Source organism: Rosa chinensis, chromosome 1 (genome assembly GCF_002994745.2).
Source record: "Rosa chinensis cultivar Old Blush chromosome 1, RchiOBHm-V2, whole genome shotgun sequence".
In the NCBI taxonomy this organism is placed as follows: domain Eukaryota; kingdom Viridiplantae; phylum Streptophyta; class Magnoliopsida; order Rosales; family Rosaceae; genus Rosa; species Rosa chinensis.
The window spans coordinates 45,554,082-45,581,986 of record NC_037088.1 but is presented as its reverse complement, the minus strand read 5'-3'; the positions used below and the strand labels follow the sequence as shown (position 1 = coordinate 45,581,986).

The following is a 27,905-nucleotide window of genomic DNA, read 5'->3' as shown; positions in this document are numbered from 1 at the left end:
GGTTCCGTGTGTGTAGCTAGTGTGTTAAAGTTTGGCGCTCTGTGACTGGTAAGGTCAGATGTTGGTTCTATGGAACCAGGCCATCAGGTAAATCGCACGTAGTTTTCTAATCATGCATCGAGTTTTAAGATGAATGATATTTTAAGTTTGTCGTTCTTACCTCTATATTCGCTTTGTTTTCACACTGGGCCCAAATCCAAATTATTACAAAGTTTTAGTTGATTTTCAAACTTAGCCGGAGTAGGTCCCATAGAGCAGCGAGGACGAAAGCTCACCCCTACAACAGTGTATGTGCAGGTACTGTGCACTGGTAACGGGATTGTAGCGGACGAAGCTGGGTGCGTGGAATTTGATAACCTTTCCGGACGGTAAACGAGTTTCTGATGTACTCTTGATCTTTATTTCTTGATCCACGCCATTTTGAAACTTGTTGTTGAGTGTTCATTGTGTGGTTAAGTCTATTAATCCTCGACCAGTCAAAAATGACAAGTTCTAGACGAACAAAGTGAATTTTGTAATTTCAAGAAGATTTCACCTCAAAAGTATTTTAAAGTCTCCGCTGTGCGATTTACCGAAAAGTTTATCAACAAAAATGCCTTGCGATTCTCTAGAATGTAAATCGAGCATTCGGTTTATGTTTTAGAGTCTCACGGCACTGTGACGTGCTCAAGCTGGCGAGGTGCAGATTGGGGCGTTACAGTCGTGCTCCATCCTCACCAATCTTTCGAATCCCTAGCAGACAGTACAAACTCAACAATCAACCCAACACCAACGTTTGTATCCAAAACAGAAACTGAGCCTAATCCTTACCATTTCTTCCCTTTTCAAACAAAGGCGAATCCAATCTTTGCTGCTCTGGCTCGACTGCTCCTTGACCAACAATCACTCGAATTCCTAGCAAGCAGGACGAGTTTAATAATCCAACCTTAACCAAATTCATATGCAAGACAGAGTTCGTGGTCCTTACCTCCATCCATTCTCAATGAACTGGCCCAATAGTTCCTCTTCTCCAAAACTCCAAATACGCAAAACTTCACAAACCTCATACTCCAAATTAAACAACAAGTTAGTAGGGCTCACTCTACTCAAACCAGAAGCTCCAGCTAAGAGAAATCAGGAAATTACCTAATCGAGAAGACCTAACGTTTCCGGTGACTGTGAGCGACGGAGCTATGGTGGTCCACGTACCAGCGGTAGCTCTAGTCGGAGTCGGAGGTCCAGAATTTAGGGGCTTGGGAGGTTGTGAAGCGAGGATTGTATCCATGTGAGTGTTATAGCTCGATTCAGACCTGAAATTGAAGAACAAAGAACCGCAGATCCTAGTCTCCGGCGATGGCGCTTACGGTGGTCTTCCGGCGTCGGTTGGGGAAGTTGCTTTTGGGTTTTGATCTCCGTAGTCCACTGAGCTGAGCGGTGATGGTGGTGTGGTGAGGCGGTAGCCAGGATTCGAAAAGAGGTAGCGACAGTGGCGTCGTGGTTCGGAGGATCACAGGTGGAGGCCGGAGTCTATGCATGTCGATGGTGAGGCTTGGGCTTGGGTCGGATTTGGATGCTGGATCGATTGGGGGTAGCGGTGTGGTGAGATGGTGGCCGAAGCTGGAGTCTCCGGTGGTTGCAGAGAGAAGAAGGGGGAGTGTCAGGGAGAGAGAGAGAGAAGAGGACGCGGCTGGGAGAGGAGAAAGGGAGAGAATGAGATTTTAGGGTTTTCTATTCCTATTTATACTAGCGCGTGAGAAATGTCGAATTTGCCCTCACGTCAAATTACGTAATACTCCCTGCTGATCGCTTTCGGGTTTTCGGGCTCGTAACCTTGATTCGTTTTTCACCAACGATTTCTCTAACAGACTCAATATTCAAATTCGCTACAACCAATTCGTATCCTATTCCAATTTACTTCGACAATTTGTCTCGATAAATTCTAGTAACAATTTAGGCCCAAATAAAAGAACATTGGCCCAAATTTAAGAATCTCGTCACCAAAGAAATCTTCGAACTCAACTCCTTCACTTGAGTGACCTTGTGAAAAAAAATCTTATTGGCGAAAAATTTACCTTCAAAAATTAAACAAAATTTTCGGGGGCTCGCAAAACCACCTCGCTAAGGCATCACAAGCCAAGACCTAATGCATATTTGTCCCACATCGAAAGCAAGGAAGAGATTAGGTTCCTCCCCATCTATAAAAGGTCCATCTCTCTCCTCATTAAATACACATTAATTATCTTATCTAACGTTACTTTGTCAATACATATACATAAACTGACTTAGGCATTGGAGCTGAGAAGGCCGCCAACCACAGTCTTCCCCTCTGACGGTCTGTGTCTCTTACTTAACAAGTGGTGCTAGCACCATATTCATCTCATTTAGCGGTCCGAACAAAGACCAACGTTAAACGGAATTTGACTACTGCTGAATCACGAGCATTAACACTCATTCAATTCTCTGAAGCTTATTCTCCCAAACTAGACCATGGTATCGAGGAATCACCAAGCCTAGATAAGTTCTTTCATGCTTCTCACTCATCTGTGGTATTGATTATCATATGAATGACCGCATATATGGATACTGCACAAAACCACGTAGATTCATACTTTAGTGCATTCTGGTACCTTGTCATTGGTCGCATGTGTCATCTCTACTTGCTCTTCGACGCATACCCATCTATTGAAACTGGCTGTCCAAACCAAGTATGCATATATATCAAGTTATTAACTAAGTCCTACTTGAGCTTCTGCGTCCCATATGTCATGCACACTGACGCCATGTTATTGTGTATGTCATATATATACCATACCATGCTTAAGTTAAATTACCTTGTCTTACTCCCGGTGCTGTTTATATGTTTGGACATTCTGAGTAAGCAACCGAGCAATATGCCCCAATACCTACAAATAGCAGAACTCACGAGGCAGGACGCTTACTTTGGTGCCACTTATCAAATAGCATGAAAAATATATTTAGTAGATAGCAATGGTAGTGAATTGAAGGGGTGCAATGTAATTTATATTAATGGCAAATTAATATATTTTGATTGGCATAGTAGCCATTAACAATATTGATTGGCCTAAGTTATTTGTGAAACAGGCTTAAGGCTTACTGAAAAGTAAAGGCATGACACTAGTAAATGTCAATTTTGATAATGACAAAGGCAAATCAGCTGATCACTTATCAAATATGTACATGAAAATGTGCAGCGAGCAATATATGTACATGTGATTAGCTAACGTAGCTAGGTGGTCCAATTGAGCTAAGGTGTAGGTATGCATATTTCTAAAACACTAGAATTCAGAAGGTATTGCCGCATGACCAAGTATTAGTCAAAAAGTGTGCTAATGCTTAGTATTAATGGATGACGGAAGCATATATACCATGGAGTTTATACATGCTTTTGAGACAAGAGACTTCGTCTATATATGGGTGTAGCATCTATATGCGTTTACTGGCAATGTATCTATATATGTTATCATGCACTTTCAAAATGAAGTGAGGTCAGATAAGTTGAAAGAGTAATTTGTGTTGACACGTTTGTTTACATATACCTAGATATCCATAGAAGACAAAGTAGACCTTAATAATAGTAGATCATGTAAAGCACTCATAGACATGTGCTGTGCCGTATGTTTATCAAGCTTATTGATAAGAGGCAAGAGTTTAGCAGCCTTAATGTATCATGCTTTGTCACGGTATGCACACTTAGTGTGCCTTGTCTGGCCTAGCGAGGCGGCAAAATATTTGCTTGATCAAATGAACGCAAGCCCTTAGCGGCAGGATGAAATTTAGTGTCGCCGGATTTATTTCTGTGCGGCAACATAGTGGGAAAGCTGTGTTATTTGTAATGATGCTTCTTCGTTATAGAGTTATCTGTCCGGTATATCACTGCTATGTCAAAGCAAATAGAGTAGCATTTCGTGCACTCTTTGCTTATTGGTGCTTGTTAGAATACATAGATTTTGAGGAGAATCCTGGTATTATTTCAGGATACTCTCTTTATACTTATTGTAATATGAGGTTCAGGCTTTATGTCCCCCCCCCCCCCCCTTATATGTCAAAGCAAATAGAGTAGTCTTTCGTGCACTCTTTGCTTATTGGTGCTTGTTAGAATATATAGATTTTGAGGATAATCCCGGTATTATTTCAGGATATATACTCTCTTTATGCTTATTGTAATTTGAGGTTCAGGCTTTATGTCCACCCCCCCCCCCCCCCCCCCCTTTTTATATTCTGCAGCTTCATTAATCAAGACTTGAGGGCCGCTAGCCCCTTTCAAAAAAGAAAAGAAAAAAGAATGACTTCAATTCTTCAAACAAATATATATTTCCATTGTTTCCTTATAGGCTAGGCATTTTTCCAGTTATCGTATATAATAAACATTCCCAATTATGATATAGATTCATTAGTTTTAACCTCTTTAGCAATTTTTCTCTAAAGTAGAGAAATATATTCTAAGTTCAAAGATGATTTAGCGGTAGATTTTCAGTTGAATATTAAAAAAATAATAATAAAAAGACCTATCATCCTCTCAATTGAAAAAAGAATGACTTCAATTCTTCATACAAATATACATTTCCTTGTTTCCTTATAGGCCAGGCTTGAGATTACAACCCAACACACACAAATTTAAAAGTTCAATAACTCAAAATCACATGTACGTAAACATACTAATTTGTACTTTGACACATGTAAACAAAGCTCTCTACTATTGTTAATGGATAAGATCATCTTCTTCTCTTCTCCCTCCCTCCCTCCCTCCCTGTGTGGTGTCCATGACAAGAAGAGCCACCACCGGATTTACATGAAGCTTTGCTGACTCAACTCCACATATGCCTATCCAATTTTATATCATTCATGATTAGCTTTGTCGATGAATGCTAATGCTTGGATTATACCCTAGACTAGAACACATAGTTGTATGATTCACGTTTTGTTAAAGAAACAACCAGACATTTTGGTCCTCTATTAAAAGGAACCTTTAGTGTTGCTTTTTTTTAGTTTGATCTACAAAAGTAGTGGTTCCTATGAATTAATTAGGTATTATGTCATGGACAGTTGTTGATTAGGAAGTTAATTTGGATTAGAAAACTCAACACTTTTTGCATTTGAGGAGCAAGCAGTTGACAGGTGAAACTGTGAAAGGAGATGGACCCTTTGCCTTTGGTTAGGATCTAAAAAAACAATAAAACAGGTGAGCTTTTTAATAATTACATTGTAGCACTTGTTGTTTAAACATATGACTGAATAATTAGTTTAATTGATCATCGTTTTTGATGAGGATGATTGGTGTAATTTTCTAGTGGATAGGGCTTTTTAATTAGTAGTTGGTTGAAGCAAAAAAATTGTTTTTGTTTTTTTTTTTTTTAAATAAGGGCTGTGCGGCTGCCCTCAGGTCTCGATTAATGAAACTGATTAATACACAGGGGGGGACATAGTGCCTAGACCCCATATTACAATACATCTCAATAGGACCTCCTGAATAATAACAAAAGTCTCTACAACTACCATGTATTCAAACATGCACCAAATAGCAAAAAGTATCATGCCGACTACTCTATCTGCTTTACAATAATGGTGGCATATTGGAAAGTTAAAGCAATGTCATAGAACTAATAAAATAGCTTTCCCAATATGCTGACAACCGGAGATAAATCCAATAACACATCGTTTCATCCTATCACTTGGAGGTTGCAACCAATTCATGATCTGTCGCCTCGCAAGGGCAGACAAGGCATAACGAATATGCAGACCAGGACAGAGCCCATATGTCCTTACCAAAAGTGGGTAAGGATTTATTGTAAATAAAATACACCTACATATTAAACTTAATATTGAAAAAAAACATAAAACCTAAGACAGACCCACAAGCAAAGGCCCAGGAACACAGGCAAGGCCCACGACCCAGAATGTCCAACAACCTCCACCCCTTGCAGTCGGGAACCTACCACCATCGCTGACGAAATCTGCATTCGACCGAAGGCCAGTAACCGTGGCCGGACTCAAATCCCGCCGCCGCTGAATCCCACTGACCGTTCGGCAACAGAGGCTGGCTCCCAAGATGATTCAACCATGGTCTGTAACCATGGCTTGTAGCCTTGCCAAAGAAGTATGTAACTGCTAGAACAGGTCGACACCCGGCTTTAATGATGTCGACCTGGCAGTAGAAGCAGGCAGGAGAGGCCGGAACGCTCGGCAGCAGAGGCTGATCCATGTTTCTGTGTCGCAAATCAACCATTGCACTTGTCCTCAAACAATTAGAACTCCACTCTCGCCCCCACCCCGTGCCGCCTTGACCTTGACTTGTGGACTGACAGACGAAGACTACCCGTCCGACGACTACGTCTGGAGGACGCCCCGCCGGACGCAACGTGAATGCAAGAAGCGCAAGCAAGTTTTTCTCTTCTCCAGAAAACCTGGAGCAAAAACTAACGAAGCAGTTTTTAAAACTAGTAATCAAACAATTTTTTTGCAGCCTACAAATTTGCAAACATTGTTTTTGTTTTGATGCTTTTGGATTAGTTGAAACAATATTGAATCCATTGATGAAGAACATGACAATTACAGACTAAGACCTGTTCGTCTCTTTTAAATCCTTTATACATATGTTGCCATCTAGTTATCAATCTACGTTGGAGAATCTAAAGCAATGAACTACATTTGCAAAATTCATTAGACTTCAAATTCATCCTCAATTATATATATTTTTTTTTTTAATTTACAAGAGAGAACCTATCTCCAATAGATCAAAACTAAAAGGTGACATGCCTTTTCCTTTTCCTTTTTTTTTTTCTTTTCAAATTTTGTTTTACAGTCTATTGTGGTAAATAATAAGTTTCTTGCATGTGATGACTTGTCGGTAGACCTGTAAATGGATCGGATTTGGATCGGATCGACCTAAATCCAAACCCGTTTACTTAAAAAAAAAATCGATCCAAACCCACTCCGTTAACCCGGCGGATCATTGATAGCTCGATCCAAATCCGTATCAGCCTAATTAACGGATACCCGATCCGCTAATCCGACCCGTTTATAATTTCAAATATTTTAAAATTTTAAATAGTAATATTAAATTTATATCATGATACCTCATAAGATATTAATAAAATATTAAAACAACATGAAAAGTATTATTAAAAGTAGAATTACATTATCAAAATTCTTAATGCTTCTTGAAATCTTGGGTGGTAGACTGTCCCTTAGATTTCTGCAAAAAATTTGTATTAGAAATTCTGCATATTTTATATTTTAAAAAAATAATAATATATTAATAAAAAATAATATTTTATTATTATGAAAACGGGCCGGATCATTAACGGATCAACAGATCAAAATTTTCGATCCAAACCCGTCCAATAGCCACGGATTTGGAGCGGGTCCGGATCAAAATCCGGTCCATTTACAGGTCTACTTGTCGGAGACATGTTCAGCACCGACTCTTGGAGTACTTTATCACCTCTTTTCAACTAGACCGGAGGACAAACCTTTTTCCAAAAATTTTCTCTCCATCTTTTTTCTAATTAAATCTCCCACTCTATTAAGAAAAAAGTAAGATTAATAAATCTACCCATGTTGAAGAGTCTCGTTATATGACCAAGTGATATGGTTATTTATCAACTTTGGTTCTTCCTACGGGTTTAGATGAAAATTTTTTGGACAACGTAGTTCAATTGTTTGAATGGAAGAGGGGGCCTAAGACACGGTGTCCTCAAAGGCGACTAATCCGTGCTGGAGGGATCTTGTCAGAACACTTCCTCCCCCGGCCATCAAGAATATATTGGGATTTAATCTCAATAAGCATCGGTTGGATTTGAACCCGGGTGTGGGGGTTCCACACCTTGAGGCTCTTACCAACTCGACCACCTGCGGTGATTTAAACATCACATACTCTAATATATAGTAGAAGTTTCGCAAATTTGAAAGCTCTATCATACTTTTTCATATTTGAAAAAATAATAAAATAAACTAATATTTAATGATTGAAAAACTCGAAACATCACATACTTTGAAACATACTAAAAGTATTGGAGCAAAAGGAGAAGGAAAAAAAAAAAAAGGCAATATTTGTCACTCATGTCTATCCTCATTTGATCATATGGCGTCATCAAGCCTTTTACATTGTCATCTTCACTCAGTATTCCAACAAAATAGGGATTCTATTGGTTAAATATTTCATCAATTTAAGAACGTTGGTTCTTTAATTGCATTTATTAAAGTCACATTTGTCAAAAGACTAACTTTATTGCTGATAAGTTGACAAATACTTGTCATTTTTTCATGTGTTTATGCTTGTTCATGGAGTCATAATTTCCCTTACGATGTTGTTTTGCTTTTTTGCATATAGACTTCCAAGTTAGCGACATTCGCGGTTTCTATTTGTAGTTCGTACAATGAGCACTACTTTTTTCTTCTTTTTTTTGACAAAGAAAAAGGAGCATTATCCATTCATTCTTATCCATAACCATTATCAACAATCTTTCCAAACCATGATTTACAAGAAGAATTTTACTCTAATATGAACAAGAAAACTCGATCACACATTTACAAATTTGAACAAGAAAATTTGACGATTGAGAAACCTAAACATCACATACTCTAATATATAGTAGAAGTTTCGGAAATTTGAAAGCTCTATCATACTTTTTCATATTTAAAAAAAATAAAATAAAACTAAAATTTAATGATTGAAAAAATCAAAACATCACATACTTCGAAACATACTAAAAGTAATGCAAAAGAAAGAGAAGCAATATTTGTCACTCATGTCCATCCTCATTTGATCGGATGGTGCCATCAAGTCTTTTATAGTATCATCTTCACTCAGTATTCTAACAAAATAAGGCTTCTATTGGTTAAATATTGCGAAATGAAATTCACACTCCTCATTTTACAATCTACATTCCTTATTTCCTTTTTTTTTTTTTTATCAAATACAACAACTAGTCTATTGTGAGTCAAACTCACGACCTCTCACTTACAAAGGGGAGACTTATGTCACTAAACCAAATGGTACTGAGCTCTTATTTCCCTTTTTGATTGAAATTCTTATAAAAAGACAAAATTAAATCATTAAAGACAAAAATTTAAGTCATTAAAAAATAAAACATGAAGTGTGGATTATAAAATAGGGTGTGAATTTCATTCTCTTAAATATTTGAACAATTTAAGAACATTGGTAACGTTCTTTGATCACATTTATTCAAGTCACATTTGTAAGAAAACCAACTTTATCACCAACAAACTGAGAAATATTTATCATTTTTTTAATGTGCTCACGCTCGTTCATGGAATCATAATCTCCCTCTAAGTTGTTGTTTTGCTTTTCTGTGTATGGACTTTAAGTCGGCGACATTCGCAGTTTCTATTTGTAGTTCGTACAATGAGCACTAATTTTTTTCCTCCACAAGGAACAAGGAGCGTTATCCATTCATTCTTATCCATAACCATCATCAACAATCTTCCCAAACCATGATTTACTAGAAGAATTTTATTTTAAGAAATAAATATCAACTGGCATTGTCCCATAAACCCAACTCTCACTTACGCGCCGGCGCCAGCGTGTCCGAAACACAACGGACCCCGTCAACGCTAAACCACAGCGCGTGCATCACACGGCCACTCCCCCAACTCCACCATCTCCTTCTCTCTCTCCGTACGAGGTTGCGCTGTTTAAGAGGCTCTGCTCCTCCATTCTCAGCCTCAGAAAATCCATATCAGAATCCGGAGAAAAACTAACCTCCGGGCAAAAACCCGCGGGAAGGTAAAGAATCCGACCGCACGTGTCCGTTCATCTTTCTCCTCAAAGTTAGCGCCTTTCCTATTTTTGTCCCCCTCAAAATTCGAGCTTTCAGATTCACGTAGATTACAAGGATCCAGATTACAACTAGATTCAGTGATCAACGTGTTGATTTGATTGTAATATTTCAGATTTCTGGTTCTTGAAAAGCCCATGTTTTTGAATCTGAGTTCTGGGTTGGGATTCCTGTCCCTAAACCTATCTCAGAAGATCTACAAGTTCAGATTCAAGCTTAAGGTTTAGACAGGAAACAGATTCTGGGGTTCTGTGTGTTTTTGTATAATTTCGGATTTGGGTTCTGGGACTTGGGTGATGGGCGCTAATTTATCGGGGGGTGTTTCGGACACGGAGGGTTATGCGCAGCCGAGGCTTGGGGATATACCAGAGAGCTGCGTGGCGTTGGTTTTGATGTACATGGACCCTCCTGAGATTTGCAAATTGGCCCGGTTGAACCGGGCTTTTCGTGGTGCTTCGTGGGCCGATTTCATCTGGGAATCGAAGTTGCCCACCAATTACCGGTTTATTGTGGACAAGGTGTTCGATGAAAAGTCTATGGTGAAGAATTCAGGGAAGAGGGACATCTATACCACGCTTTGCAAGTCTATTTCATTTGATGATGGAACAAAGGTAGTTTTTTACTCTCTAAGCTATACTGCTTATTTGTTTACCTATGAGAAGATGGGATTTTTTTTGCATTTACATGAGTTTAGTTTAATTTGTTATGGAATTTTTCTTGTTTTGTGAAGCAAATTTGGCTAGATAAGACCAAGGGTGGTATTCATCTATCGATTTCTTCAAAGGCGTTATCGATTACAGGGATAGATGATCGAAGATATTGGAATTTCATAGCGAGTGATGAATCAAGGTGAGTATGTATATAGTGGATATGTTCATTATTGTTTTAGGCCTTATGTTAAAGAGTTTGATATGAGCCAGGAAACCAGCAAGAGCTTCAATTGTGTATCTTTGTCCCAGTTTGCGAGCCTTGCCCCTTTTTCATATGTAATGTTTCTATTGTGGTCATACTATTTTCGTGTTCCACAAAATCTGAAATGATAGGGGATTCAAGAACTTGATGTGTTGTGTTATTAAATTGTGTAGGTTTCAGACAGTGGCTTATCTCCAACAAACCTGGTGGTTTGAAGTTAATGGAGAGTTTGAATTTCAATTTCCATTAGGGAAATATAGCCTCTTCTTTAGGCTCCACCTTGGCAGATCCTCCAAGAGACTTGGTCGCCGAGTATGCAATTCGGAGCATGTTCATGGCTGGAACATAAAACCAGTGAAGTTTGAGCTTACAACTTCTAATGGTCACGAGGCTGTATCAGAATATTACTTGGACAACCCTGGAAACTGGGTCAATTACCATGTGGGAGACTTTGTTGTTGACAATCCTCATGCTTTGATCAAGATCAATTATTCGATGACCCAGATCGATTGTACTCACACCAAAGGCGGTGTCTGTGTAGACTCTGTGTTGATACGCCCTAGTAGTGTAGGAAAAGAGGATTAGCTCGTTTTGTTAGGAGGTAGAGTTGGCAAGTACTAGTTGCAGTGAGTGAGAGATCGATGGAGATTACTGGTTCGTTCTAGGGGCATGCAATCTCTTTTGGGAGGGAATATGTATATATATTGTACCTTTTGTTAGGAATGTTGGAGTGTTGTTTGCAGTTATATTTTACCAGATGAAGAAACTGCTTCGATGTATTGTGAGTTGTGAGTCTTATGTCCACTATCAATCGATGTATTTCATTTGACAAAGCACTTTTCTTCTTGTTTCTTGGTTATGTAGCTTGGTTTTCTGTACTCTACTCGTAAGCCAATGAATGAAAAAGCCCTTTGTTTTTTCATGGTAATATAGTATTTCCAATTAACTTTGATGTGCATTCTCTGTTCTCATCAATCATCATCTTGGCATTAGCATTTGGTTTCTTGCTATTGCCCCCATCCTAATACCTACAAAGAAATAAAAGTATTTTGCTCCGAGCGTGAGCATGTTTAAGATCTTAAAGTGTTCATTGGGTTAATAGAGATTTGTTTACAGTGGCTCTTGCCCAATTTGAATAGCGCTCCGGCCTACATGTGTGAGTCACATGTTATTTTCAGCGATAACACTCTAAAACTAAACTAGTATCAGAGTCACTTGAACCAAAACTAACATCTTAAAGATTCGATCAAAATACAAGAACATAAAATAGTCGTAAACCGTAAGTTCTTTGGTCGGTTTAGAGAATCAGTGGTAGAATGAACTACCTCACATTAGCAACTATGTTCTTGTTAAATAATATAATCACACTTGTAAAAGCCATTCAAAATTGACCACACTATAATAAGTTGGGAAAGCTAATTGGTAGTATCCAACGACTTCTTCTATACAATGTCAAATAAAGCCCTCTTTTTCACATATAGCTAGCTATAGTTGACCCAAAAAGAAAATACAACTTGTAGCTATGACAATATATCATAGCAAAGTAAGCTTAAGTCCATGTATCAAGATTAAAGAAAAAAGAAAAAGAAAGGTGAATTGTGGCCTCTTATTTTTATATTTATTTTTTAACTTTTCATTGAGTCCGGGGAAAGCTCCTATGTGTAGGGTGTTTTTTTGGGCACATGAATAATATTGGGGGAAAGGTCTTGACTGTGTTTAGAGTCTTTCTTAGTAGCATTAGGTTACTTAGATCTTCATTCTAGAGTTGCATTATATTAGTTTGCTCTAGGGCTTTTCTCTAGAGTTTTCTTTTAGGATTAAATTCTACTTACTACCTTGTACTTTCAAGGGTTCATCAGTTCAGTCCCTACACTTCTAATTTAATCAGAAAAGTCCTTGCACACTCCAATTTCATCAAATCAATCAAATCCGTCACTATTCTGTCAATTTTCGCTGTTAAAATGCTGACGTGGGACCTTCTCACAGAGAAAACTCCCAAACTACCCATCGCTAGGCAGCCCGCCGACGCGTCAGTGTTGTGAATGCATATGGGTAGTTTGGAAATTTTCCCTAAAAATTGACGGAATGGTGATGGATTAGATTGATTTGATGAAATTGGAGAGTGCAAGGACTTTTCTGATTAAATTAGAAGTGCAGAGACTGAACTGATAAACCCTTGAAAGTACAGGGTAGTAAGCAGAATTTAGTCCTTTCTTTAATAACTCAATATTGTCATAGCTCGGTAGCCAATGTTTGAGCGAGTCATCTTATCTTGTAATGTAATTCTCATTTACTATTAACGAATTGACGTCTCTATTGATATAAATAAATAAATAAATAAAATAAAAAATAAAAAAACCATAGTAATCATATATATTTTTTTAAATAAGGGCTGGTGCGCTCCCAAGTCTTCTTTGATGAAACGGATAAATACAAAGGGGGAATATAATGCCTAAACCTCATATTACAATACACCTCAAGAGGACCTCCTGAATAATAACAGGAGTCTCCACTACTCCAATGTATTCGAACATGGACCAAGTAGCAAAAAATGTCATACGGACTATTTCATTTGCTTTACAATAATGGTGGCATATCGGAAAGTTAAAGCAATGTCATAAAAGCAATAAAGTAGCTTTTCCAATATGCTGACGTCTCTACTTTCACAGGCTTCTAAGACCAGATAATCTTGAAAGTCTCAATAAAAATAAGAAACACTACACCATCTTCCACACCGTCTTTCATAGATAAACCACGTGCAAAAATGACTCGTTAGCATATCGACAACAAAAGCTTACCGATTATAAAGTAACGATTATCTTTGATTCATTGAGCGAGAGTATTTTTCCTCATAAATAGTGTTATAACCACATCTGCACATTTATGGCCTTATTTGAAAAAAAAAAAAAAACACATAGATAAACAATACCCCTAATACAAAAAAATGTAAATCCGATATGCCACCATTATTGTAAAGTGATCTTTTATGAAGTTTTGTCTTGTATTTGTTTCTTGGAGAACTAGCGACAAGCCGACAAGGGGTTTTATCAAAACATTGGTGTAAGGTTGATGATTGTCTCTGCTTTTGTTATAGTAAGAGCCTTCTCTGTCCTCTGTAGCTCACAAACCCCCCTTTACCCCAGGGCCACTGAGCCCAACTCTCTCTCCATTTGTTTTATTTTTTTTTAAGCTTTAGTGAAGTTAATAAACCACTCACTTATAAGTTATGTTTGGGTATAGAAAAAATTATATTTTTTTATTTTCTTCAATCTTAATATGCTCCATCCCATGGGACTTAACCATATGCAACATAAGAAGCCAATTTCATATCTTAAACTTGTGTCATATTTAGGAGCTAACACAAGTTCTTGAGCGCCAAGTCATTATTCATTTACTAAAGCCAACACATTTTTATGAAGGTTCAGTCGTTCTTTAAATAACCCATTGACCCAAGATGTGATTATAAAGAATGACTCATTTTCGATACCATATTAAATAACAACAAACATTTTTTTTTTTTAGTAGAAGAGGTCATCTATTATACAGCTCAGCAAGCAGTATAAAAACGATCCCCCCCTATGGGGGCGACAGAAAAAACCGTTATGTAGAAACTACTATAAAGTTAACCCTAACTAAAAGAGCAAACCAAATTAGTAATCTCCTAGTACACTCACCTTCTAGGATTAAGCCCAAACTCTTGTCCTGAGGAATAAAAATAACGCCTTGAATAATTAGGGCCCAAAAGAGTCTCTCTTTACTTTGCGATCTTTTCTCTCAAAAAAAGAAAAACATAATCATATTCCTCTTAAACAAAAGAGGAATAATGACCAAATAAAAAGGAAAAAAAAAGGCCCAAAACCACTTGTGAGCCCGAAGTCGAGATTGGAGAAATTCTAGCAACCTCCACCAAGGTTACCTCATGACTGCTGGCGAAAATCATGCTACCTCCACCATAGACAACTCCATCGGACGCAGCAGGAATTATCAACGCGACCCAGCGCCTGCATCGCTTGCCATATCCAACGAACGCTCAACGCTATCACTACACCACCACCGCAGGAGATGTCGTCGCCCTCAAATGAAGGCTGAAAGCTAGCCTTATCTTCAGTTAGTCCACCGGCAGACACCATAGCCATCGTCGAACCAGCAAACCACGTCCAATAGAGACCAGCGCCATTCACACCATTACCATCAAAAGGAGCAAAGATGCAGCGCGTAAGTCATGTACCTTCGACAGCAATGGATGAATCAGAAGGCAAAGGAAAAGGCACCAGTTGCTATCCCAGCCGCGATCTAAAGCTATCGGTGCTCAGCCCAAGTGATGCAGAGGAAGAAAGTGAAGAAGAAAACATGGCAGAAGTTAGCTTTGGTTTACTCGACATCAATGAGGACGGTAGGATAGTGCTCCATCAAGGATGGAGAAAGGTACGTGCATAGGCGCCGGGGGCTCCCAAACGTAGTAGAGCTCTGCTAGGTCTCACATTTGATGGCTGTTTTTATAAATAACAACATGGTTTCACTACTAATTGAGACAACATGTAACAATATCTTCCATAACTTGACCACTTTTCAGGTGTAGAGTTTTATTGAGATTGGAGAAACCCTAGCAGCCTCCACCAAGGTTACCTCCCGACTGCCGACGAAAATCATGCTGCCTCCACCATAGACAACACCATCGGACGCACCAGGATTATCAATGCAACCGAGCACCTGCATCGCTTGCCGTATCCAACAGGCGCTCAACGCTATCACTACACCACCACCGCAAGAGTAGGGATGGCAATGGGGCCGGTTGGGGATGGGGATCAGAATACCATCCCCATCCCCATCCCCGGGGTCATTCTCTACCCCCATACCCGCCCCAATCCCCAATAAAAATATATTGGGGATTCCTCGTCCCTATCCCTACTGGAGACTAAGCCTCCAAACTTGCCCCAAATCCCCAATAAGAATTTAATAAATAAAATAATTTTTTCTCATATTGCTTTTTTTAAAATCAATATCTACAACAAATAAATTTAAAATATGATTAAATTCATAAACCATAATTCAGTGAGTGCAAAAGTCAAAACATCATGAAAATAAAAGTGTAGCTGTTAATAAATGTATATATTTGTGATTTATATTATAAACAATAAATTAAAATATATATAAGTTAAATATATGTATATATTATTGGGGCGGGTTTGGGGATGGAGATCACAATACTATCTCCGCCCCAGCCCCAATCTTAGATAGCTGGAATTGGGGATCCCCATCCCCATTCCCCATTTGTCCCCTAATTCTCCCCCCATTAGGGGCGGGTATCCAATGGAGCTCAATCCCGCTGGGGATTTTTGTCATCCCTACGCAGGAGATGTCGTCGCCCCTAAATGAAGGCTGAAAGCTAGCCTTATCTTTAGCTAATCTACCGGCAAACGCCATAGCCACCATCGAACCAGCAAATCATGTCCAATAGAGGCCAGCGCCATTCACACCATCACCATCAAAAGGAGCAACAATGCAACGCGCAAGCCAGGTACCCTCGGCAGTAATGGATGAATCAGAAGGCAACGGAAAAGGCACAAATTCCTTTTTTTTCTTTTTTTCTTTTTTTTTAAAATCTTGAGCCCACCCCACATTTGTCAGTGAGAATCAAACTGATGACTTTTTTTATTTTTTATTTTTTTTTATGCCCTTAACCCACCCCACTCTTACCCATGCCAATGAGAAGACCTTTACAATGTTAGAATTATAATTTATCAACTGCTCACCGACACCTATTTTTTTTCCTTGATTGTGAAGACATATACAAGTTCTTGTTCTTCAATCTTCACCATGAAAAATGAATTTTGTTTAAAAAAAAAAAAGTGAATTATAGTGGAAAATCTGGACCAGAAAGTATACTAGAAAATCTGGAAAACCGGACTAGAAAATCTGGACTTGAATTCTTCGTAGATTTGAATTGAATTCCAAGAATTTTACTTAGGACTGTCACTCGGTCGATTCGAAACTGTTATAGGTATTACCAACTTCAAAACCAAAGCTTTCGGTTTCAAAACTGAGCTATCAATTACCAACCAAAATTTTCAGTTGTTAATTATTTTTACCAAATTCGGTATTTCGGTTTTCGGTATTACCAACTTTAGAACAACTAATTCTTTATAATATAAATTAGAATGAACAAAACTAGGTTTTTGAATTTTATAGTCATAAACTTTGTAATCATCTACTAATTATAGCTTTCTTTTGTATATATGACATCAAGTTTTAGCAATTTTCAATAACACTAGGTTATTTAACCATCGTTGACTAGGTTACTTAAAATATATATACTATTAATGTAGTAATGTTCATAATATTATAAAAGTTTTTATGTTTATTTCTTAATATACATGTATGTGTATTGAAAACTGTAGTATATAAATCTAATATTTAGATAATCGGTAGATTCGGTATTTATCAAAACCAAACCAACTTTTTCGGTAATTTTTTATTTCGGTTTTATCGGTCTCGGTTACCAAAAAGTCGGTTTACCAAACCTAAAACATCAGTTGGTATTCAGTCAGTTTGATAATTATCAAACCAAGTGGCAGCCCTAAGACTTTTTGGGTTCTTTCTGTTGGTAAAAAATTGATTAGAGACAACGCACATAACTTTCGTTTGACCAATCAGTTTTCACGATCTCCAGTGGCCTAAATAAGGACAAAGCATCCTTTCAAAAAAAAAAAAAATAAGGACAAACTGACAAAGCATTGCCAGCGGAATTCACCTGTAGTAAGCACCCAATTTTTTTTTTCACCTTTTGAATAAAAAAATGAACAAAAGATCTTCATGCAAAAATAGATCATAAATTAGAAAAATATGAAATTACCAAATCAGGCACGTCTCAGATACTCCAGTGGGCACTAACCTTGATGGTACACGCCAACCGCCATTTATCTGTTACGCTTATCACTAACAAACCTTCTCCCCCCATCTCTCTCCATTCTTTATTCTCTCTCTAGGGTTTGCCTCTTTCACACACACCTACCCTTTTTTTCTTCTTCTCCCCCCAAAAAAGGTAGAGTTTGATGCTTTCTTCCAATCCCAATCTTCTCTGCGTTTAAAGTTTCCGCCTTTTCTCTTCTAGATGGTTCTCTCCAATTTTTTGATACGATTCGTATTTGTGTTGTTTTGTTTGGATTCATAAATTTCCAATTTTGATGCATAATTCTTTCGATTCGAAACGTTTCGTTAGGCTATAGATAATCTCGAAATTCAATTGTGGTTTTAATTTTAGATAATCATGATGCTCATCATCGACCTGGAGAAGAGTAATTGATGTGGGTTTTGATGCCATGCATGTCGGGAATGTGATCAATTTGATTTTGTTTTTTATCAAATTGGTAATCTTTAATAGGCTTTAGTGGTTTTGGGATGGAAGGTTTTGCATTATGTAAAATTGGTTTAGTTTTTAATTTTTTTCAATGATCATTGTGAACTGGGCTGAATGGTTTGTTACAATGTGGATTCAGGTCTTAAGAGGCTGAGAAAGGCATCCGGGTTTTGTTTATTTTATGTTGGAGTTCATTCATACGGCTCCATGTATGGATTGGTTGAACGGGCTTGAACCTGACATGTCGGTGAAGGTCCTAACTTGTTTGGACAATCCAAAGGATCTTGTTCAAATTAGTACTGTCTCATGCACTTGGCGTCAAATTGGTAAGCTAAAACAGTTTTAACATATAGTGGTTTCATTACCTTAATATATGTTATAGTTCTGCAATGTTAAATTCCGTCTATGATTGTGTGCGTTATATAGATTGTATGTAGCTCATGTATTAAGTCTATCATAGATTTTAAGTTGATGGTTTTATTTATTATGTGTAGTAGTGCGTCTGCTAAGTTGTCTGTAGCTGGTAGATGGGTGCTTGTTTATATGATTTCAAGCCTTATACTGTCTAATTTATACGTTTTCTTATGGTTGTCCGTGGAATTCATTCATTAGATTGAGGGCATCTGAAAAAGCTTACTCAGTTTTGAATGGTGGAAACTAAGTATCCCATATTGTGGAATGAGACTTGACAAATTATGAGAGGAAGCATCTCACTTATCTGATTTTATGCTCTCCATCTTGGAGGATTTAAATAGGCATACGAGGTATTTCGATAGTCTACCTTCTTAATTGCAATAAATTTCTTTCATTGTTCCTCCCCAAAGCTGGAGCTTAGAACGTCCAGCTTGACAAGGATCACTTTAAAGATCGTCATTAGGTTGAAAAAAGTGCCAAATAGAAATTTGATTCCTACAGTCAACAAACCATGCAGCGGCAATATGGTTGCCTATGTCTTGACTTTTTAGTGGTGATTGACTCTTGTTTTGATTATCCTGCGGCAGTCGACATAAACTTGACCATCTAATCAACAATTTTTTAACATTCTTTCTTCTTGTGTTTTTTTTTCCCTACTGTTCTCTTTTCTTCTTTGTTTTTTTTTTTTTCCCGCAGACAAGAAACCATGCTTTGTGCTTCAAAAGCTCTTGCCACTTTTTTTCCCTTCTAAACCATAGGCCAGAACACTTGACTATCAAGACCAATCTTCACTCCCCTAATAAGTTCCTAGATTAGTGGAAGAAGTTGAGGCAGATAAACCTTTTTAGTTTTTCCACCAAAGCAACTGGACTTCCTTAATGTCCTTCTTTTCCTCTGATATGGGAACATATTTCTCTTTCATCCCAACAGAGTTCTGGAATTTATGGCTTCTGGGTTGAGTGAATTTTTCTGGATTTTAGTAATGAGAAAAATCTGGAGTTGGGGCATGATCAAAGAAAATCAAGGCAGCAGAAGCTATAGGATAAATCAGACGGCTCAAGTCTATCTAACAAACAGTGGTGTGCTGGGTTCTGGTTGTGAGGCTGTGTTGGTGTACAGAGAAGATAAAAATTTTAGGGGAAGTATCTGACGGTTTATTCTGTCCATATATAGGAACACAATGTATTTAAATATCAAACTGTATATGAAAAGTCAGAAATTATTTTGTAAAGTCTACCCTTTTAATTGCACTGAATTTCTTATCTGATTTTCTTAGTCAAGATGTGCTGCTGACAACTTATTTCTTCGACAAAATTTACAAGTTTGTAATTTAAATGTCCTGCAGTGGTAGAAAATGGTCTTTGCAAGAAGCTTTGCTTGAGAATGTTTCCTCAGTTATCCAGAGTTGGTCATGTGATCGAGTCAAACAACTCTGATGCCAAAGATTACGCAGAAGTTGGATCTAGCAATTCAAAGGAATGGGACACGTTGGAAAGGGAGCATAGAGTCTATGCCTTCTTAGCTCATGCTTGTACATCTTTCCCTGAGGGGGATTGCATTTCAAAGGCAATCAGTGCTTCCAGCACTGACAATTATCCAGAGGAAAGCATTCAACATACTCTAGTGTTTAGTGTTGCGCGGAGAGCTTCATACTGGTCAAGTAAAGGCCAAAAGAACCCTGCAGTGCCTGAGATGCTGACATACAAGTTGAAGTCTGATTTTGTTATAGTTACTGAAATCAACATACATCCTTTCAAAGGCAAGTATTTGAGTTTTTTAAATTGTGGACTTTGCCAATTTGTTTTGAAGTTATAAATTTGTCTGATCTTCTCTGTATATATCTCTTTTTCTACTTGCAGCTTACTTCCAGCATGGGTCACCCATATATTCTGCCCGTGGTGTTCGATTTCGTATGGGGCATGCCAAATTCCCTATTGTAGAGAGTGACCCCATGGAGGAATCATGCCATGACGACAAGTTTGAGTGGACTCACACTTCGCAAGTGTTCCCAATGGCTCAGGTATGTGACCTGATTTAAACTTGTCTCCTACTTTCTGTACTTGCATCTTGAATTTATTTGTTGTGAAATCTTCTCATCTCCAAGAGAGAGCCCATGTTGTTTCTTTGTATACTGAATACCTCCGTTTTTGGGGTAAGGTGGTTTAAAGATAAACAAGTTTGAAGATTATGGTTCTTGTAAACTTTTCTGCAATTTTCAAACTAGAATCTCTGTTTGGGAGCTAAATTATGACTTGTATTCTGGTAGACTTTTACACAGCTCTGAAGCTAGAAACACTGCTTGTGAGCTTTCAATTAGGACTTTTACACAATTAGTCCGGGAGCTCTTGTCCACTTTTGTACTTCATTAAACTAGAAGCATTGTTGGATCAGAAGTTTATGATCAACTACCCGATTGACTTTTTGCTTGATTGACTTTTGCTTGCTAAGTCTTTCATAGATCCTTTGACAAATTTTTTGAAGAAATTGGTATATTGCTGTACCTGTTTTGATCTTCCAATTCAGTTAACTAATTGTTGGCTTTTTTCCCTTACAAACAGAAAAACTGCTTGCAGACGTTCAAGCTTCCAGAACCAGTTCTTTGCATAGGTGGATTCTTGCAGATTGAGTTAGTGGGGAGGGTTCAGAGACAAGAAATGGATGACCTGTTCTATATATGGTTTGTTCTGCAGCTTCATTTCTCTCAAGTGTTGTAACAATTATGAATCTACTTAAAAGGAAGAACATGAATTACTGAGAGTAATATACAGTCTTAATAATACAACAGTGTTTATAATCCATAGCCAACAAATCAAAGCTGACGATTGTACTTGGTGGTTCAGTAATATGGAGGATGGTTTGATTATTAAATGGCAGGATGCTTTGATTATACAGACTTTTTATTATGCTTTGATTATACAGACTTAGTCTCCCATATTACTGAACCATGCTTTTTAATGACCAGACTTTTTCTTCACATGCTTTGATTATACAGAATGCCTTGCATGTTGTGGGGAAAAAGTCTCCCCTTTGTCCTCCTGTTAATTTTAGATATTTTATCTGGACTGCACTCTGGGATGGCAACAATTGTCAGTTATTATTTTTTTTCTGGAAGTTGCAATCTTAGTTATAACCATTATTACTACTGAATAACTTTTTCTTTTTACGTGTATATACTAACTTTTGGGTGGTTTTTTGCTTCCTCAGCGTGTCTCACGTTCAAGTCAAGGGGAAGTCACTAGGACCTGCATTTAGTGTTGAAACCAATGTACCGTCTGGGCTGTTTGTGTTGAAGAGACAAACTAAATTCAACCAACCAAGCTTACCTGAGAATGAGTCCGATGCTATCTCCACTGGTGATTTGGAGAGACACGGTAGAGAAATGCTGCCCATTGTGAATGTGCTGCTTGCAAATGTAGATTTTGAGGAATATTATGAATGAGCTGATGCCGATTATGAGACAGACGAGTTTGCTGTCTAAATTATTTATATGCTTTTCATTTTTCTATAAATCAATTGGATAGCAGCTCCATATGTGGCTACTTTTCTCGAGTGTTATAGACTCACAGTGAGAGTGAGTGTCATAAACTGTTGGTGTAGCTATCTACCTAAGGTATTATACAAGTATTAGTTGTTATATATTAGTATCCTAATATTTAAGAATCTGTTTGATGTGCTCTGGGTTTTGGGTGGTGTCCGACACCTAAAATGTCATCCTCAATTTCCTTCTTAAATGAATTTTTTGTAATCCACTCTTTTGAATGTGTGTTCTGCCAGATCTTTGCATATACGTGTGAAGTTCTGTATTTTGATGTCGAAATGCATGGTTCTCCTGGGATTATTATTTGAATGTATGTTCTGCCAGATCTTTGCTAAAAACGGGGAAGTTCTGTATTTTGATGTGAAAATGCATAGTTCCATTGGGGTGCTATATACTATTTTGATGTCTAAATTGTATCACTACAAAAGTTTCCCACCGACTCGGTTTGAGATCATTATTCTCTATGGTGCTCGTTCTAGACGTATGCTAGTTGATACAACCAAGTCTTTCCAGATGAAACTTTTCCCTCGCTTGAGGGGTTATATTTCTTCAAAACTATTGAAATTTCTTTGGAAATTTTTGTAAATATAAACCTACTGATAAATAGGGCTAAAATATATCAACATTTTTTTTTTAGGTCTGAAAAATATATCAACATCAGTTGCTGCATACCAATAATTATTGAGATCCGAAGTTTCCATCGAAATGATTGTGAGTCTGTCTGAAGTACCAAAATTTTCATTGAAACCAAAATTGCTAACCTTGCTCTTGCTACTCTCAATCAGAACCACTTGATCACATCAAATATTGTTTGAAATGTATTTGTGAATTGGGATAAGATGGTATCTTTAGCGAAACATTGCCCAACAAATGATTGCTTTATCATCTATGAAAACGGAAAAACATTATTTCTATTGAAGAGAGCATTACACGGACGGCGACAGAATACAAGTGAAGTTGTAAGTTCACCCTCCTAGTTTGCATATTGTCCAAACTTTTGCACTAAAAAATATTCATATCACCGATAAAACAATTATTAGGACACTGAAGCTCATTGACCTGCTCTTTAGGATGTTTTAGCCTTCACTGGAGCTGGAAGCAACTGCATCACGGAAACAAGGGAGAATGTCAGCAGACAAACTATGTAGCAGGTTACGATCAACCCGAGCTTACATCGCCCCAAAAAAAGTAAAATTTATGTAAATCTGGTAAGCATTCATAAAGATAGATGTTCATAGAAAACGGTGGCACAGAAACCTGATAACAAGAGATCAGAGAAGTAGTAAATCCCAAGGCTCCAGTAACACGGGGAGTGATTTTCTTAGGTGCCAACTGAAGCAACCCAATTGCGACCACTGTATCCAAGGCTGCTTTAATCAGGGCTAGTGACCTTTCATTCGATTTTTTGAGTTTAGCACGGTACGCCTCATTCTGCAGGCAGCCACAGATGCAAAAAAATAAATAAATAAATAAATAAATAATGTAAAGATCGCAGTAATTTGAGCCAATGAAATTATCACATGTCAATACATTGAACAAGGTATGGGTTCAACTTCAACATACTTGATACTTGTCGCTGGTCTTCAGATCCTTCTCCAACTTCTTAATTTGTCCAGAAAGCCTTCCTAGCTCCCCAACCTGATTTAGGAGGTAACAGGAACAAATTGTTCATGCTATGTGTATCTCTAAATATAAATAATACACATAAAAAAACAAGGGGCATAAAGAGGGAAGAACAAACCTCAACTAAAGTGGTGCAAACTGAGGAACTCATCCAACAGTAAAGAGATATACGGCCAATTAGCTCAGCACGTTCTTTGTTCTATTACAAACATAAGTTTCAAACTTTTACCACACTACTTCCCCAGAATCCAAAACATAACAATGGAATTAGAATGGAAGTACATGGTAAATATATACCTTATAGATGCCTGTTCTGCCAAGCCAGACAATTTGGTCAAGAAACAGAAAAGTTGACAGCAATGCATTTTTGGACTGTACAAACATCAGGTTGAAACTTAAAATTCATTAAAATATGACCAAAAAAAAAACTCACATTCCGGTAAGAAGTAAATCATACCTTTCCAAGCAGAACAAGTGGAAGAGGAGTTCCAGGAGCAGTTGGACTAATCAGACCATGAAGATCATTCACAAACTGGAACCAAGCAGACAATTGATAAAATGTTCAAGAATGAAAATCACTGAAATTCAACTTCAATGTGATATTCTGATTGGAGTACTAAAGGTCCACTAGCTTCCTTATAAAGTGTGAAGGAGGATTAGAAATAGCTTCAAGAAGGCGATTCATTTAAGCCTTATCCTTATTCACTCTGGTTCTTCCAGAAGATTGTGAAAAGAGCATCATATAAAGCAGGAAATAGTATTTTGGCCTATAGTTTAATGTCAACAGTCAATATATCTTTCTAACCTTGAAAAGACGGAAAACTTTTCGTGCCAAGCTAGTCGTTTTGTCAACATTTTGGGCAGTCCCGGGTTGTCCATTACTCAAGAATTTAGAACCATATTGTATCGCCCTGCATATCTTGTCCCTGGCCTCAGCCTTGTTCAGATAAAGAACTGCAAGAGCAAGTTCGGCTCTAGTTGCATCCAATGTACTCATCTCTTATCCTGAACCTGCTGAATGAAGTTAAGACAAACTGTTAGTACTAAGCATGTTGGGGAAGCTTCTCAAGGCATGAAAATACATATATGATACATAAAAGATATACAAATCCATCATTCAAAAAGGAAGTTTCTTTAAGCCTCTCTTATAAGGTTGTAATTGTGACCTTCCAAAAGCAAGTATCTACAATTCTAACAAGTTATTCACTAAGCCATAAACCAAATAATGTTCAATATGCTTCAAAATCATATTATCCCTGATTTCATCTGATCAACATTACTCTAGGAAAGGTAGTCTTCATCCTCACTATCTCAAAAGTCAAAAGAGCACAGACTGTGCAAAGTAAAGCTCAAATCTTGTAGTCCAAATCGTTAATCAAACAGCAGCAAACAATTTCCATCACAAAGAAAGCAATAGGCCATAACGATCAAAGACAGTATGAACTATTTTCGTTTGCAATCTGAAATTAGAAGTTCTATATTCTGCACACACCTTTTAGCCCAACTTCACAGCTGAGATATGCAAACAGACACGAAATTATGAAGCCGAAATTCAAAAATCACGAGAAAATACTCCGAGAACAAAAGGGTGTAGTCAACTGAGTATGGAACAACTAATTGGCATGACTGTCCTTTTCCAAAGATTTCAAAATTTTAACCAACACAGCAACTATGACAGCAATCATGTAATCATTTTCCTCTACTTTCCGAGCAACCAGACATAAAACTTGAGCATAAATCGGCAATTAAATCCAAATATCTACAATTAACTAACCTATCAACTATATAACAGCAATCAAGCAAATATGTAATCATTTCTCAATTTCGTCTAGCACTTCTTCACTTCCATAGTAAAACCAAAGGTAAAACCTTTCATAACCAATCAATATGAACATGAGAATCCCAAAGAAACAATCCAATCTAAGAAATACCCGGAAACCAAAATCAAAGTTTGAGCAAACAAATGGAAACCCACCACCCAAATCATCACACACAGAAAGAAAGACACAATCTTTAAGCTTGAGATTGAATCAAAGACTCTGTTACCTAAAGTTAAGGTCTTTCTGGGTTTGTAAAGTACAGGTCAACAATCAAAGACATAAAATTTGTGAAATATAGAGAGAGAAAGGGAGATAGGGGAGGGGAAAAGAGTACCGAAAAGAGTGCCCAGGAAAGAGCCTCGAAATTGCAAAATCTGACAAGAGGATGGCTGCTTTGGCTTTGTTCTGGTTTGTTTAGAACGTCAGCTCTGTCTTTGGTTTATCCTTCTCTCTTCGATAAATTGATAATGGCGTGTTTGGTCCTTCTTTTTCTGCAGTACAAACAAACACCCAACCTTCTCATTATTCCTATAACCAAAGAGCCAACCATTTTTATTTTTTATTTTCTTTGATCGGAAAAGAAAGACAACAATTTTATTTTCTTTTTTTGTATTGTTAGTTTCTATTTTAATCGACTTGTGTTTTTTTTTTTCTCTCTCTCTCTAATTTTATATTGACATATAGGAAAATTGATTCATATGTCAATATAAAATTCTATAATCAAAGAGCCAACCATTTTTTATTTTCTTTGATCGGAGAAGAAAACAATTTTATTTTCTTTCTCTGTATTGTTAGTTTCTATTTTAATTGACTTGTATTTTTTTTTTCTGTCTCTAATTTTATATTGACATATAGGAAAAATGATTCATGATCTATTATTCCTTGTTGTTCTTCCAAGTCACTGGTCTACTCTCCTTCTCAACATAAAAAGTTAAAAATTATACTCATTTTTTTTTAGGGTTATTATCACAAATGGTACCTGAACTATACCTCAATCTTATTGATGGTACCTGAACTTCAATTTTGATCACAACCAGTACCCGAACTTTTCGATTTCATTTTAAATGGTACCTAAAGCCACATCCAATCACTATTCCGACTAAAAATGGCATGGGAGGCGATCATAGTGATGATTTTTTATGATTTCGAGGGTTGCGATCATATATAGTGATGATTTTTTGGTAATAGACTTGCCTTGAACTTGTTTTTTTGTTTTTTTAGATTTGGCTTTTTTGGTAGAATAGTGATCAAAGGTGGCCTTAGGTACCATTTAAAATGAAATCGAAAAGTTCAGGTACTGGTTGTGATCAAAATTGAAGTTCAGGTACCATCGATAAAATAGAAGATAAATTCAGGTACCATTTGTGATAATAACCTTTTTTTTTAATATAAAACTCATCGAAACTTATAGAGTTTTTATGTTTTGGTGTAACATTTAGCTGTCAATGGGTCGTGTCGGGTTGGGTTCGTGTCAGGTCAAGGTATTTGTCTTGTTGCAAGATACAAATCCAAACTCAACCTATTTAATTATCGTGTCAAAAATTTAAACTCAAACCCAACTTATTTATTAAACGGGTTATATATAGTGATGATGTTTTGGTAATAGACTTGCCTTGAACTTGTTTTTTTTTTTTTTTTTTGATTTGGCTTTTTTGGTCGGAATAGTGATCGAAGATGGCCTTAGGTACCATTTAAAATGAAATCGAAAAGTTCAGGTACTGGTTGTGATCAAAATTGAAGTTCAGGTACCATCGATAAAATAGAAGATAAATTCATGTACCATTTGTGATAATAACCTTTTTTTTTAATATAAAACTCATCGAAACTTATAGAGTTTTTATGTTTTGGTGTAACATTTAGTAGGGCTGTCAATGGGTCGTGTCGGATTGGGTTCGTGTCGGGTCAAGGTATTTGTCTTGTTGCAAGATACAAACCCAAACTCAACCTATTTAATAATTGTGTCAAAAATTTAAACTCAAACCCAACTTATTTATTAAACGGGTTACCCGTTTCCAACCCGCCAACCCACTTAACCTATTTAACAAATAAGTCACTGGTCTAGTCTCCTTCTCAACATAAAATGTTAAAAACTATACTCTTTTTTTTTAATATAAAACTCATCGAAACTTATAGAGTTTCTATGTTTTGGTGTAACATTTAGTAGGGCTGTCAATGGGTCGTGTCAGGTTGGGTTCATGTCTGATCAAGGTATTTATCTTGTCGCAAGATACAAACCCAAACTCAACCTATTTAATAATCGTGTCAAAAATTTAAACCCAAACCCAACTTATTTATTAAACGGGTTACCCGTTTCCAACCCGCCAACCCGCTTAACCCATTTAACAAATAGGTCATGTCATGTTAGACAAAATGACTCATTTAAGGGTTAACAATGCGACCCATTTAACTAAAAGAAATGTAAAAATTGATTAAATTCACTAAAA

At 37.2% G+C, this 27,905-nt stretch overlaps 3 protein-coding genes across 10 annotated transcripts; 2 read left to right on the top strand and 1 right to left on the bottom strand.

Annotated features, from left to right (window-relative positions):
* The first annotated feature begins 9,533 nt into the window (after nt 1–9,533).
* Nucleotides 9,534–11,637, top strand: LOC112180074 (F-box protein PP2-A13). 2 transcript variants are annotated; one of them, XM_024318582.2, is made up of 4 exons: nt 9,534–10,408; nt 10,528–10,646; nt 10,718–10,783; nt 10,883–11,637. In XM_024318582.2, exons 1-4 carry the CDS (start codon nt 10,094–10,096, stop codon nt 11,292–11,294), a joined length of 912 nt encoding a protein of 303 aa, XP_024174350.1. In that variant the 5' UTR covers nt 9,534–10,093; the 3' UTR covers nt 11,295–11,637. The 2 variants fall into 2 exon arrangements, with proteins under 2 accessions (XP_024174350.1, XP_024174359.1); XM_024318591.2 differs by lacking the exon at nt 10,718–10,783 and having other exon boundaries at nt 9,546–10,408.
* A 5,961-nt stretch (nt 11,638–17,598) lies between these two features.
* On the top strand, nt 17,599–22,265 carry LOC112180066 (F-box protein At4g00755). Of its 4 annotated transcripts, XM_024318577.2 has the most exons (7): nt 17,599–17,751; nt 18,206–18,392; nt 19,826–20,239; nt 20,340–20,500; nt 21,039–21,157; nt 21,685–21,932; nt 21,968–22,265. In XM_024318577.2, exons 2-6 carry the CDS (start codon nt 18,248–18,250, stop codon nt 21,917–21,919), a joined length of 1,074 nt encoding a protein of 357 aa, XP_024174345.1. In that variant the 5' UTR covers nt 17,599–17,751; nt 18,206–18,247; the 3' UTR covers nt 21,920–21,932; nt 21,968–22,265. The 4 variants fall into 4 exon arrangements, with proteins under 4 accessions (XP_024174345.1, XP_024174339.1, XP_040368597.1 ...); XM_024318571.2 differs by having other exon boundaries at nt 21,685–22,265; XM_040512663.1 differs by having other exon boundaries at nt 17,681–17,746; nt 18,204–18,392; nt 21,685–22,265.
* Nucleotides 22,266–22,809: 544 nt separating this feature from the next.
* Nucleotides 22,810–25,963, bottom strand: LOC112182109 (peroxisomal membrane protein 11D). Of its 4 annotated transcripts, none has more exons than XM_024320548.2 (8): nt 25,688–25,963; nt 24,447–24,655; nt 24,099–24,173; nt 23,939–24,013; nt 23,760–23,840; nt 23,582–23,656; nt 23,276–23,449; nt 22,810–23,120 (listed from the first exon to the last, which is right to left on the bottom strand). In XM_024320548.2, the coding sequence occupies exons 2-8, from the start codon at nt 24,636–24,638 to the stop codon at nt 23,085–23,087; spliced, it is 708 nt and encodes a 235-aa protein (XP_024176316.1). In that variant the 5' UTR covers nt 24,639–24,655; nt 25,688–25,963; the 3' UTR covers nt 22,810–23,084. The 4 variants fall into 4 exon arrangements, with proteins under 4 accessions (XP_024176316.1, XP_024176317.1, XP_024176315.1 ...); XM_024320549.2 differs by having other exon boundaries at nt 24,447–24,652; XM_024320547.2 differs by having other exon boundaries at nt 24,447–24,652; nt 25,796–25,963.
* Nucleotides 25,964–27,905: the final 1,942 nt, after the last annotated feature.